General features: G+C 38.0%; 2 protein-coding genes across 3 annotated transcripts in view; one reads left to right on the forward strand and one right to left on the reverse strand.

Moving 5' to 3' along the window:
* LOC118275274 (uncharacterized) lies at positions 1-2782 on the reverse strand. The gene is made up of 2 exons (XM_035593179.2): positions 2299-2782; positions 1-1869 (listed from the first exon to the last, which is right to left on the reverse strand). Exons 1-2 carry the CDS (start codon positions 2432-2434, stop codon positions 971-973), a joined length of 1035 nt encoding a protein of 344 aa, XP_035449072.2. The 5' UTR covers positions 2435-2782; the 3' UTR covers positions 1-970.
* LOC118275258 (A disintegrin and metalloproteinase with thrombospondin motifs adt-2) overlaps positions 2463-14438 on the forward strand; it is a 27271-nt gene continuing 15295 nt past the window's right edge. Inside the window, exons 1-7 of one of the 2 annotated variants that reach the window (XM_035593167.2) lie at positions 2463-2598; positions 10707-10873; positions 11960-12131; positions 12232-12555; positions 12663-12871; positions 13378-13569; positions 14000-14128. In XM_035593167.2, the coding sequence (XP_035449060.2) occupies positions 10749-10873; positions 11960-12131; positions 12232-12555; positions 12663-12871; positions 13378-13569; positions 14000-14128 (1151 nt within the window). In that variant the 5' untranslated portion in view covers positions 2463-2598; positions 10707-10748. Of the gene's footprint in view, positions 2599-3904; positions 4824-10706; positions 10874-11959; positions 12132-12231; positions 12556-12662; positions 12872-13377; positions 13570-13999; positions 14129-14438 lie in introns of those variants that run through there. The other variant, XM_035593148.2, reaches the window with a different exon arrangement.

A 14438-nucleotide genomic window follows, 5' to 3' on the forward strand; every position in this document is an offset into this window, starting at 1 on the left:
GTGTAATAAAAATCATGAAACGAACTTACCTACTTACTAAATTACCTAAATTCTGTAAGCTGTACTGGTTTCAAATCAAATTGGGATTGGGCGGCCTCCACTGTTAGTAGAAATACAACTTTTCTTATTTTTAATTTGCTTTTGTGCTCTATGACTTCAATATTCATAGATTCGTTAAAAATCCACGCTAGCTTTTGACTTGTTGCGCGTGAAGGCGAAGATAATACCTACATTAGCAGTAAGTAGATATAAAAAAAAAGTTTTTTTTCAAAAGTTTATTATAAAAAACAGTAAAAAAATATTTTTCTTAATAAGTCACTTACATAATTTAGTCTAGCCGTATCAAAAATAAATGTGCATTTTTTTATGAATAGCTTTACAAACTTGAATTTAATAAACATTGTGTTGTGCCTAACTTCTGATATTGACTATCGTTTATTGTTTGCATTTAAGAATAATCTAAAGCTAGGAATGGCACAGTGAGCAAAGCAGCAATAAGCTTTATTATTTACGACTAATTGGTCTTTGTCTTAATTTACATAAACTAGGTATATTACACAGTTCAGCTATCCTTATTATTTACTTTACAAGGATATTATGTTTAAAATTTACATAAGTCCATTTTCCTTTACATTGTATATACCTACTGATCAGTATATAAGTACTGGGTAAGTACGTATTACAAATAGTTTTCTAATTTTAGAAGAATTTATATCCTTATTTACCCGCTGTGTCTCATTTGAGACTAGCTATGTCCCTTTTACTCGAATTATACTCGGCGCATAGTTTACCGTCGAGTTTGTTATGCTAATCCTTGGTCTCCCTAACTAAATACCACAACTTTTCACTTACATTTAAATGCAACCTTGCTTAACGTAGCATACGTTGGTACATTGTACACAAGTCTTTAGAGATATCACCTCTTTTAGATATTATATAACTTTGGAAAATAGTTTTTTATTAGCCTTAGCTACACGTTGTCTGTACTTGTATATGATCCAAAAGAAAACGATTTCCTCACTCGCGGTATTAAAGCTATGCTCAACAGTGGACGAATCAAAGTTGAAAGAATGAACGTGCTGCTGGTTGCCACATTTACAATAGTCATGTCATTGTTAGGAGCCAACGAAGTCTCGCTACCTAGCATTGACTTGGAATAAATGTGATATGCACTGACAAAAGACCGAGGAGTACATAAAACAATGTAAATCACTATTAGCCATAGGGACAACTTCAGTGCAGCAACAGATTCAAAGCATTCAATCTGTGACAGTACTTTCTTTATCTTCAACTTAATAATGACTAAAACCGCAGCAATGGTCATAATAAACAGAGGTAGGAACAAATTTAAAACAGTAAGGATTGAGTACATATGCAGACGTTGACTGTTGTCCACAATAGTGCATAGTACAATGTTTCCATCCTGGTGCACTGTAGTCGCTAAAATATACTCCGGAACACTTAACGAAATAGCCAACACCCAAACAAACACTGACGGTTGTGCCACTGAGATTCGACGATCAGTCAGCCGGTAGTCCAGGTTCATAGTTCTCGGCGGAGTTGAGGAGTCGCTGCTTGTCACTAAACTGTGGCGTGAAGATCGTATTTCCTCGTCCTCATCCTGTGCGTTACGCTTCTTCCGTTTGGCAGCTCTTTCTTCTACATTAATCGTGGCAAGCGAATGTAGCGCAATAGTGGCTACCAAGTACGATGACACAGTTGATGCAAAAACATTCAGTCCTCGGTAGGCGATGCAGCTGGGTTGACCAAAAGGCCACGACCTGGCATTGTAGGACCATAACTCCGGTCCTACTGTTGCTCCAAGTATAAGATCAGCCACTGCTAATTGTAAAATGATGGTGAGTAAACCTGTAAAAAAGAAACCAAATGTTATTTAATGTATCTGACTAACAATTAAAAACAGGCCAAGAGAGAGTCCAATACAAACAAGTCAATTAGTGTACAAGGCTTGTCAATGGGCCTACTTAACGGAATGACTCCCGGCAAAGTTAATCTTTGTGCTTTCAATGTGAACACATTCGCAACTAACTGTAAATAAGGATCATATTGGTTGATAAACATTCGTTTCACTTATGTATGCATTTAAAAGTGAACTTTGCTGAGAGCCGAGAGACATAATATTATGTGTCTGATGTACGGAAATATGTTTACATACCATCTAATGAAACTTAAAGGAAACTGACCTTTATCGTAAAAAGGATTCTCAGTGAAATTAAAACAGGACACTATAGCTTGAATTTATCTTAAAGCTATAATATAAAACAAGTTTTTGTTTACCACTCCGAGTTGTTTTGAAGAGTGCAGCTATCACGGAGCAGTTGGCGAGAGCGGCAGCGCCGGCGACGCACGCAACGTACGCGGCGAGCGCGAGCGGCGGGACGAGCGGCTCGGTCGTATGCGCGAGCTCCGACATGGCGTCGGCTGTCCGGGACTGTATCGGGATCAATGACTCGCGCCTCGCGGCCGCTGCGTCACCCGCGTTCTCCGCCGTCCCTCGATGTTTTTTTTCAGTAGTGATTCACCGCAGTCCGAACATGTGCACCACACGAGGGCGCGCGAAAATGTTAACGATTCGAGGTATTTGTTGTCCCTACTATAACAAACGAAGCACAATTACTTATTAAAGTTATCTAAGAACAGAGCAACACCTCAAGTATGTATGCTGTTCTTGCCTACCAAGTGTGCAAATAATGTAATAAAAGGGCTATGAACGCGTGCTGTAAGTTCATTATTATTCTACGTTCGCAAACAACTACCGGCGCGCGGCGGTGCCCGCATCGAGGAGTCACCGACTCGCTAATTCCGAGCATTGCGCTCAAATTTATTCTTGGCCTAATAAATGATCAAGTATTTACTAACTCAATTTAATATTATGTCTAAATATATAATAATTAAAGCTTTATGTTAAATAACTACAACAAATTAGAACACGATAATGTCTTGGCTCGGCTGTTTATGTATACAGTCTGCTTACTACTACTACATACATAGTTAACGATTAACAATCTCAAGCAAAGCAAATTGCCTTCTGTGAAAAATATAATAATCCAAACTCTATCTAAATCTTGTAGTTCTAAAAACGTCTAGATGTATAATGTTTCCCATCAATCAGAATTTGGCATGTACTACTTTTCCATTTACATAGGTGACACCTACATGCAAGGGGCGGTTAACAGTGTCCACGTTTTTCTAGCGTCATACGTGCTCATGAACTAATGAACCATGTCTTTATTAAGCTGAATATTATGATATTGCCAATTGGGTATAATTGCAAATCTTTGACCAGGATCTCAAGGGCATTATGCTGATGATAATGGATATCGCAGGCCAACTCCTTATTCCATAGGATTCATAACAAAACTAATTAACTGACTCGAAACAATGTAACCAAGAATTGTATTGTAAATCTGATTGAAAAAGAGTAACCTATGGAGTTTCTTGCTCGTTCTTCTCCATAGGAATCTACACTTTGGAACGAGCAAATAGCTTCACTAGAGGACTGACCGACAGACAGACGTTATTAATATTATTATATTTGCTTTGACGTTCAAAAGTGCCTTCCTGGTATATTTGAAATAAATGATTTTGACTTTGACTTTGACTTGACTATGTTTTGTATATATGCACCTTGCTTGGAAACCACCGAAGTTACAATTATAGTAGGTACCTATCTGCAAACTGTCTGTGTCATCTGTCTGATCTTCTATTAAGCTCTAACGTAACTACTACGCTGCTTCTACGTGTTGACTACGCAGCGCCTACGCTGTGACTACGCAACGCCTACGCCGGGACTACGCAATGTCTATGCGGCCTTATATTTTACACATTAATTTCTTTATATGATGACATTTACATTTCGTGAATTATTTCTAAAGATGGTTCTTAAAGGAATTTTGTTTTCGTATCACTTTATATTATAGAGTAATTTAATGTAAGTACCATCTACAATTCTACATTATGCTCTGTGGCTTAGACAAACATTTGCATTGCACATCACATCTATCTAAGTAGTAGTAAAGTATAGGCATACATGAATGAACTGTACCTCGATCAATAACATCATGACTCAGCCGTCACTCTTCAGATAAAGAGAATGCGGGCTGTCTTCTTACATATCAAAGAAAGCATGATAAAATACTGAGAACTTGAGTTATGTGCCCTAAAAGTACAGGTTACACGATTTGAGGTTCGTGGTAATTAGTGAATTGTTTTTAACCGAATATAATTAGGTTTGATATTTAGTAGAATAGGCTGACATTTGTAGTAGTGCGAGGAGCGCTCGCCTCGCTGACTGGCCGCGGCGGCGGGCGGCGGTGGTGTCCGCGTCCCTCAGTCGATATTGTTCATTTGTTTTGATTAGCGGAAGCCGATGACTGTCGGCGAGGTCGAGTGATGGATGACTCGCGACAATGCTCCTCAGGGGACGCGTGTGGGCGGTGCCTTCGCAGCCAAATTCTGCACTTTCCTTCGACTTTCTCTTGGAGGTGCGAAAGGTGTTCACTTCATTCGGGGGCTCGCAATGCTTATTCGGTAGCTGGCGCCTCATAAGTGTACGCGTTCTAATCGCGCGCAACGACTGTCGGTCCCTCGCCTCACACGGTGCATCGCGCGTGCTTCAGATATTCAAAGCACCTGCATGCGACTTCCGAGCGCCGGGTTATAAGAAGTGCGCGGATTGTGAAGGAGTAACTTATCGTGTGGTGTCTGGACAGCAATGTGAGGCAGCGATGGCCCTCGCAAGTGATATAGTGTTAGTAACGCTGCTGTGCATGGTCCGCGACGGTGCGCCTGCGCGGTTTCCCGTGAGTAAGCTCGCCGCTAGGGCGGGCGGCGCGTTCATCTCTTATTTATTGATTTATTACACTACACTACACCTGCTTTTTGTTCATTTTATATGATATGGATGCTTGAGGGTAACACTCAACAAAAAAATACTTTAAAAATTCAGGAAAATTTACGAAGTCGTGCGAAAAAATAACATGAAATATTTCGTGCTTTTTAGGTTATATGCACTTATAAAATTTTTGTATTTAGTATTAAAATTAATATTAATCTTAAACTGATGAATCTTTGGTTACAAAATAAAATAATTAATTTTTGTGGAAAAAGTCAATTATCTAATTTTGGTGATGTTAATTCCACGAAAGCTTTCTGTATAATAGTACTAAAGTACAAATACAAAGTAAAACAATATTACAATATAATTACGCTTAATATTAAATATCCGATACCTTAATACAAACAATAGACTTCCCATAAACTTCAGACCGACCCTACCTCAAACTAATTGACCGTAAGTTCAAACGTTCCTTTGCTTTCTGTTTAAAATAATTACTTACCATCCACCAATCAGGTGTACTAAAAATCTCCTTAAATATTTCTTAATAATAATATTATTTCTAGGTTTTTGAAGTCCGTCATGTAGACGAAATAATTTCTTCGATATAGTTTATTATTATAGTTATTTAGATCGCGGGAAAACTGTCAATTAATACGAAAATACAATTTTTTTGCTATAGTAAAATTCAGTTTACGTTATGGTAGTGAACTGTATAAATCGGTGCTTAATAAACCGGGAAGTAGTGTCATAAACCACGAGCCCAACAGCCGGTGTTTACTGCAAACAAAATAATTGGTTTAATACTTGTTTTTAATTAAAAATCAACAATATTATATCAGTTAAAATACTTAAAATAAATTGTGAACGCACTTACATAAACTAACTATTACTGTTAACAATAAATTAATATTATTTAAAAATAAACAATGGATGGTTTTCAATTTGTGAAACGTGAGAAAATTTGTGAAATTGCTTTTAAGTATTATTAGTATGTTAGGTACGATAATAAGGTTTAAAAATACATAAACTCGCGTGTATTATTGTGTGTTTTGACCGGCTCTCTGTGTAGCGTGCTTGACACGCTTTTGTTGGCTCACATTATTATCACTTTTTGTGATGTCTGAGTGTACTTACTTAGGGTCAAATTATCTCTTATTTGAGCTAGAAATCACGTTGACGTAGCCATATAATTTGTAGACGGGTAAAAGCTTTTAAAATTTTCTTTTGTGACCTAAATTCAAGGCCTTGCACAAACGATAACCAAAGTAAATTGTAAATCAGAGATAATAGATAGAAAATAAAATTGTGGCTGTGATTCCCTAACGTATAAGGTAGAGAAGAGATACAGAGTAACAGTGGTAACACCCACAGTTTCCTGGTAAATATGGGATGAAATAAAATATGAAAGGTAAAAATGTTATCTCAAAGGTTAAAGTTTTGATGAAAATTCGGAAATACGTTTCACCGACAGACGGAACAGTACACCCACGTTATTGTTTTATCTAAAGGTTTAGGTTTACTCCGATCATTGCCAAGGACAAAATAAAGGCTACATTTATGACAGAAAGTAATCGAATCCATTATTCCAATATCAGGCGGCTAATAAGATTTTTAAAGGGCTCGCAATACGGAGTTTCTTCTCGGATAAAATAACAATATCGGTTTCGTCGTAAATATGATCTGAACATCGCTCACCTTCGGGAAATATTACATACATATAAGAAGGAAAATCCGTAATATTAATATTCGTAGGGCCTCGCTACATAGTCTTGATTTATATAGGTACATATGTGCGAAGGCAGTAGGGACTAGATGGATCTGAAATTGATTAATGGAGTACAATTCTTTACGATGTGACAGCAGGAAGCTCATATTTTTTACATGAGACGGGATTTTCCTTTTTAAAATATCGCTCCCATTTATCATACAGTCTAATTGTATTACATAGGCATATATGACTTTTACTTCTATAAGCCAGAACTGTAGGTACTTATAAATAGGTTACCTATATGTATCTAGATTTTTCCGACCTCAATTTTACATTTTCTTATATTTGAATTCTGTACTGGAAAGAAATCGAGTACCTACGTACTTTAGGTATCGTGTTTCGGAAATCTATTTATTTTGTCATTAAATAGGTATATTGTCTAAGTAAGCGAATAGATATGTAAACAGCTTTTAGTTAGTAAAGTATCGAGAAAGGGTTGGGTACACGTTGTACAAGTGTCGTTTGTGTATCCGAGAAACAGTATCCGTGCCGCTCGGTTACGCTACTTCGCTACTTTTCAGCCCTCGATTATGTAACGTTACGTCAATAACGGGTTACCTAGAATGCACATTTCCCGAAACTATTAAAACTTTCACCAAATTATGGTACATTAACAACGCCTTACGATACGATTTTATTTTGACAATTATGTTACGTAATAAAAATGCAGGTGTTTCACGTACTGGATCACGTACAAACGTTACACAACGCTAACGTCAACTACAGTTTTTCAATCGCTCTCGATGAATCACAGCGTGCCTTCATTGTGGGCCGGCGACGCGACGTGCCCGCAGCCTCCGTGTAATTGAGATCGATACCAGTAACTTTCATCATTGCCACATACCGACGTAACACTCACAATTGAATGCCAAAATTAAAGTAATTACCGGCGCCTTTATACCCTGGCACTTATTCAAAGCCGCTAATAATTCTTCGGAAGCCGCATTGTCTGGCGTGGAAGAAAAGGAAAAACAAATAGTTTTACTTTCCCCTTTACTTCGCTCGCATCCGCTAATATTGAGCCTACACTTAGCTGACTCATGTGGACTTGATTTCGGTTTCACTGTTCTCCATCACTCGGACTGACATGTTAAAATTCATACAGCAAACCACAGTAACATTCGTGGTAACTACTTACAGTTTCATTGAGTGCCCGCCGCTCGTCAGCTGCTATCATCAATCATTTGCACTACGCAAACAATGAAACCAGTCCAACACATCGTATTCAACAAAAGCTTCTCTCTGATATCTTATCTTGTCGTGTCGTCTACACAAATATGTTCTTGGTTCAGGAACCAGGAACTAGATTCACAGTTGTTTTGTTTCATGTTCAAAACTTAAGACAAATGTGTAACTAATGATATTATAATGTGTCGAATAATTTCCGGCCGCGGGCAGTAAGTGTCAACGAAAGAATTAGCAGCGATCTCCGGATCGTTGGCCCAGTTGGTGCGGAATGATGGATTGATTTAATCATATAAATATTGAAAATGAGAGGCGTAATAAAGATTGATAATAACGTATGTGAGTCGCTGAACTTGAACGATGAATATTTCAGCGGTAGTCGCGACATCCATTTACGAGCTTTGGCATATTGTAATGGAGATTACTTAACAAGGCCAATAAAAGTGTGGTCTCGCTATTAATGAGAGCAATAAAAGTAGTGTGAGAACGTGTGGCAGACGACATGTCCGTGACAATGGTCGCGCCCACCACTCGCATGAGCTCCTTGTCGCATTGCCTTTTGACCTACATTATTCATAAATTTATCATCGCTTTGTCCGGATTATTTTCATGTTCCTGATACCCAGTTTGATTTCATTGTTGTAAAATACGGTCTAAATAGCAACTAAGCTGAGTAATCTGTGAATGATTGGTGACTCCGATGGTTCAGGCAGCTGGGACCTAGTTTATTGTACAAACTAATGTGTCTATTCTATCTTTGATATTAATTTTTATTATTACAATGGTCATTGGGTGACATTAATTTCATTTACCAGGTGTTAGTTTCACTTTTTGATAATTTATTTTGTATTATTAGTATAAATCAATTGTCAGATGTATTTGAAGTGTAGTTGAAGTTGGTTTTTTAACTTTTAATATTAATGTTTACAACGAAAACTATGCCGTGTAAACAAGTGAAGTCATCTATAAATCACCTTTTTATTAAAGTGGCTACAAGGTGGCATTTATTATATTAATTATTATTGATTTACTCTGACCGAAAGGTATGGAAAAGCTCTCCCTAGCTACGGCTGGGACTCGGCGCGTAAAGGACGTTCGCATCTGAAAAATCGATCGGCGTACGAGACAGACGTTAGCTATTATCCTCAAAACAGCGCGAGCAAATTGCGAACAAGTGATTTTAAAATATTACCAAACAGGTAATAATTATGTACGCTGGGAGTAATAAAGTATTTCTATTGCGTCAGTTATGCTGTACTACATAATCATAATCTGATATTGAATTACCGTACTCTGCTTAAAGCTTCTATTGCATAAACAGTAACAGGTTTCCATTCATCGCTGTAACAGTAATTGGTATAAACAATTACCTATCTGAGTCATTGTAACTGGCCATTTATTGATTTCACATTTTGTTTGTTTATTCATTAGACAGAAGCCGGTTGTGTGAGACTCGCTGCATGGCCGGCTGGCGATAGGGTCGGCCTTTAATCCGAGTGAATGAACGTGCACAGTTAATATGGCGCAGTCAATATGTGGCACATGAGCACATCCCGTTTATCCAACGTGAATTGTTAACTTCCATGATTTTATGCAAACAGTTTAACTAAACAACATAATACTAAAATAACTCCGGTTAATAAAACAACGCATTTATCATGATATCATTTCTAATTACTTAGGCTTTCAAGGATTACAGTTGTCTTCATAGGCATTTGTTACGGGCAAAGCTTTTTGATGAGCAATTATTAAACTTTTATATACAAATAAATGTAGCCATTACAAAGTGATGAAGCGTTCCGTAACTCCGTTAAATGAGGAGACTTACAAAATAAATTCATGTTTCGACAAAAAGTAATGTTGTTACGAATATGTAATTTAATTTGGAATGTTTCTTATTTCCTTCGGGGATAGAAATGTTTTTCGTTTCTTGTAATAATAAGTAGATGGACAAAATAATATCTTTGATTCATGTAAATAACATGATTTATGTTGTTGCTCCAATTTAAATAACTAAGGTACCTACTGAATATCAGAAACAAGTAGGTATTTATTTAAATGAGTACTCTAATGGAACATTCAAATGAGAACAATTTGGAAAATCTCTCGTTTATTTGTTGAAACGGCAACAAGTTTGTGTGGGTTTTCCAGGAAGAAATCAGAGAAATGAACCTTCGAATAAAAAATGCAGACGACGAGAGAATGTCGAGGGTCGGTGACTGTATTTATTCACATATACATACGAACCTGTATACATATACAGTCGGTACTCGCTACATAGCAACGACAGGTCGGTAACTGCGACCCCTTTTTACAAGGAAAGGAAACCCGTGACTGTTTCGAAATTGTTTGCAAATGAGGCGTTAATTTTTAATGCCATTTTAACACGATCAATACTTGTTTATAGTTAATGTTTAGCAGTCATTTGAATCGTACTCAATGTACTTATAATAAAGGTAATTTATTACCGTTTCGTAGCACAGTGCTACGAGAATAATTGTATGCTCGTAACTCGAATATCTCGAAATCTAGATCAATTTTTAGTACCTAAGAATCTTTATCACTCCGTGATTTATGAATGTAATAAAAATATGCTTTGTTACTATTTCAAAACGTTAGAATATTTTAGGTATATGGCAAAATATGTAATTTTAATTACTGTCGTACATTCATTCTCCGTAGTCGTTAACAGTTTTGAAATTGTTCATTACACATTCTAGATAATTATGACGTACATCGAGTTACTTTTGAAAACTACTGGCTGTTGGCTAAAAACCTTCATTTAAGTATAATTCGCTAACCACCCCAGTGAATTCACCTAAATTTTCTTTTCTAAAAACCATATCCTTACAGTAACCAACACAAAAACAAATAATTCTGCTATTTTTCCAGGACCTACTTCCCCTGCACGGCTGGTGGACGAATGCAGAGCGTATGCACGACAACTCCGACATTCAGGTGGTGTACCTCCCAGCGCTACTACCAAGAGAGGCACAACTTGCCTCCGATAAACAAGCCGATGACATCCCATTACCGTACAGCTTCGATGCTTTCGGAAGGTAAAGATGTTTTGAGACTGTACTGACTGTACTTAAAGTAAATTACAATTGTATTGAAGTCCGACTGCCGACAAAAAACTTTGAAGGATAGCCTTCCGCTAGCGTCACAAAAGATTAGCCTTAGCCTAAGATTCGCGTCGCTTGGGTCACCGTTGTTCGACATGACATTCAGGATGCTTTTCCACCAGAGATGTGCTAATGCTACGTTGCTGTAGATGCGTTTAGCTTCCACCAATCATATTCATTGGTACACATAGCATAGCACTGGTGGAAACACGGACTCAGCTAAGCTATGTTTTTTATACGGAAAAATGCGTGCTGTGAATGTGTGCTATGGATGGCTTCCCAATCGATACATTGTATATATAGCTTAGTATCAGTGGAAACGGTCGCTTATTTCACAGCTTAGCTATTACATCTTCGTAGCATAATTACATAACACATCTCTGGCGGAAAATCACCTTCAACGTGTTAATTACGATACTTTAGCGATAAAATTACATGTACTTATATCCATTTAATTCGGTAAACCTTTCTTCATTATTATTACTCTAGAAAATCGAATCCTCTAACTTAGTGGGTGGTTTGTTACCTAACTTTAATGGCCCTTATTTAAAGTTTACGTAATAAAATGCTACTTCTTAACATCCTTAGGCATGTAGCTATATAGGTTTACAATGCTATGTTTCCTGTATTCGGAACAAAATTGGACAGTCAAACTTATATCTGTCCTTTTCGCACTCCGTAGAAAAAACTAGAATAATCCAGTTTAGGACACATAGTTTCTCGTTAGACTCTAAACATTTCTACGCATAACGTGCCGTAGACGCCTATTGAAGAAAAACAGGTTTCATTGAGTGCCAACTGACTGACCTTGACAAAGCATTACTGTCTAAGTGTGTTGGATTTGTTCGTGTGATCAATCAATCATATCGTATTAGGAGAAAGCGTATGCTAATTCATTGATACTGATGACTAATATAAAATAGATCTAGATCAAATTTGGGTTATCTCTACACAGATTTTATTTACAAGGTTGTATCTGAGTCTATCTGTGTTATTACTTTTTTCATCAATCTTTTCTAGGAATTTTGAACTTCAATTGGTGCCGAATCGTCGACTGGTCTCCCCTGAGTTCCGAGTTTGGTCAGACCAGGGTCAGGAAGCTTCGCTCTCCGCCGTAGACTCTTCCTGCCACTTCCAGCACGCAGGACCTAATGCAGTCGCTGCATTCTCAGCGTGCAGAGATCACGCTCTTGTAAGTATACAATGAAATTTTCGTAATAAGCATGGTCTAATTTTGACAACTTGCAAAATATAAGACGTTGCTTTAAATTGTTTTTGTTTGTTGGTTTCAGCATGGATTGATAGTCGTCGACAATTCGACTTATGAAGTACGCCCTCTACCACTCGGCAGCGGGCGGGCGGAAAACGGTAACGGCCGCACTGCGCATGTCATCCGTCGCGCTCCGCCGCCCGCGCCGCCCGGCGATGACGCACGTATACTGCGACCGCGCGTGCGCAGACCACGGGCCTACTCCCCACGACTCAAGCCTGGTCCGCCCAACTACACCATCGAAATAGCCTTATTCCTTGACGAAGCTGCTTACAAAATATTCTACCCTTATCTCAACTACAGCGAGTCAGACCTCCGTGATATGCTTTTGGCATACATAAATGGTGTAAGTTTACATTTTTGTTGTTCTATTTACAGAGTCTTGAATAGTTTGCAATTCCTTAGGACTGGTTTAAAATATGGCTTCTGTCAAATGACTTATTCATATTCCAGGTGCAAGCTCTGTACCAACACTCGTCTCTGGGCACTCACATTCAGCTGTCCCTTGTGCGCTTGACGCTGCTGCGGTCACAACCATCTTCTCTGCCAGCGCATGCAGAGCGTGGCCGATTGCTTGACTCGTTCTGTGCGTACCAGCGGTCGTTGAATGTAGACGATGACGATGATCCTCAGCACTGGGACATGGCCTTGCTGCTATCAGGGTAACTGTAAATCTAAACCTGTAGCTCAATTTCCAACAGTACCTTAGTGACTGACATCATCGGTTATGTACACTACTTATCGTTCAACGGTAAACAATTATGAGTTTACTAGGGTAGTAAAACGAACAGAAGTCAAGCCTACATGCATCAATGAAAATGAGCAAATATCTGTTAAAAACGTGTTGTGGTTTGCTTTGTGGTTTTACACAAGAAACGCTGGTATTTCACAAAAAGGCGATGATTCATTCAAATGCGTAAAAATAAAGAAAAACAAAATTAAAATCTTCTTTTTGGCATACCTACTACTTACTAAAGACTTCGAAAACACAAAAGACTTCCAAAAGTTAATCACCGTTATTTGTTTAACAATTTAGTCTACAGAGGTATTTGACGGGTCACATAAGGTTTTTGGGGTCAGATTTTATTCCGTTTGCTTTGTTCCTTTGTATTTCTGCACCAAATTAGTTTGTCTAAAGATAAAGCGGCTGTTTTGTTTTCTGTTCCAGGTTGGACTTCTATTCGGAGGAAGGAGGTCGTCGGAATGGTGTGACGATGGGCTTGGCGCCGGTGGGAGGCGTGTGTTTACCAGCACATGCGTGTGTGGTTTCAGAATTCGGCACGTCTGATCTGCTCGGCCGGCCCTATCCCTCCGCTGGCTTCACCTCTGTCTATATCCTAGCGCATGAGATTGGACACAAGTCGGTCATAACTCGTACCTATTATATATCTTTTAGAGTCTAAAATATTTCATTTCTTAGTGCCGATAGATACATTAGAACGACAGTTTTGATTTGCTACTACAAACATAACTCGTATTGGCAGTTTTGCTGTAACTCTGAATCTTCGAGGTCATTAACATTATCGATACCATTCGTTCGTTTATATTAGGGCCATTATGCGGGCTTTGTTAATCGGTTTATTTCTATTATATTAATTGAGTTGTAAATTTAATGAACCATGAAATTATTGGGTGTAATAATTCTACCTGTTATCGGAGCCCTAAGTAAGGCAAGTAGGTACTTAATAGGTACTGTTAGCTGAGCCTCATTTCTGTTGTTACCTTTTAAACTAGTTTCTACTGACTCTTTGTAATATGGGTAATTCTGTATGATTAATTCATCTTTCCAGTCTGGGAATGCATCACGATGGGACGGGTAACAACTGCGCCCGCGACGGCTACATCATGTCTCCTTCGCGCGGGACCAACGGCGAGGCTTCCTGGTCCACATGCAGCGCTCGCGTCGTTGCCGATTTGCAGTACCTATAGTTCCTTTATCATCTGTTTGTTTTTATATTAGTATAGTTACACATATTTATTAATATCGATATCTATGAGGATAATTCCAACCAGAGTTAGCTATCAACATAAAAACAGGAAAAGATTACTTTTCCTGTGTCCTACTTCACAAAATATCCTACTGATTATTTGATAAATCGAACGTGATTGTTATTGTAAACAAAATGGTTATGTTGGCTGTAAATTTTACTTGTTACACAATTTGAATTTGTATGCACACTGCATGACTGTTTACTAACAACATGACGCTGTAAAATGTTAATGATAATT

This window comes from Spodoptera frugiperda, chromosome 15 (assembly GCF_023101765.2).
Source record: "Spodoptera frugiperda isolate SF20-4 chromosome 15, AGI-APGP_CSIRO_Sfru_2.0, whole genome shotgun sequence".
In the NCBI taxonomy this organism is placed as follows: Eukaryota; Metazoa; Arthropoda; class Insecta; order Lepidoptera; family Noctuidae; genus Spodoptera; species Spodoptera frugiperda.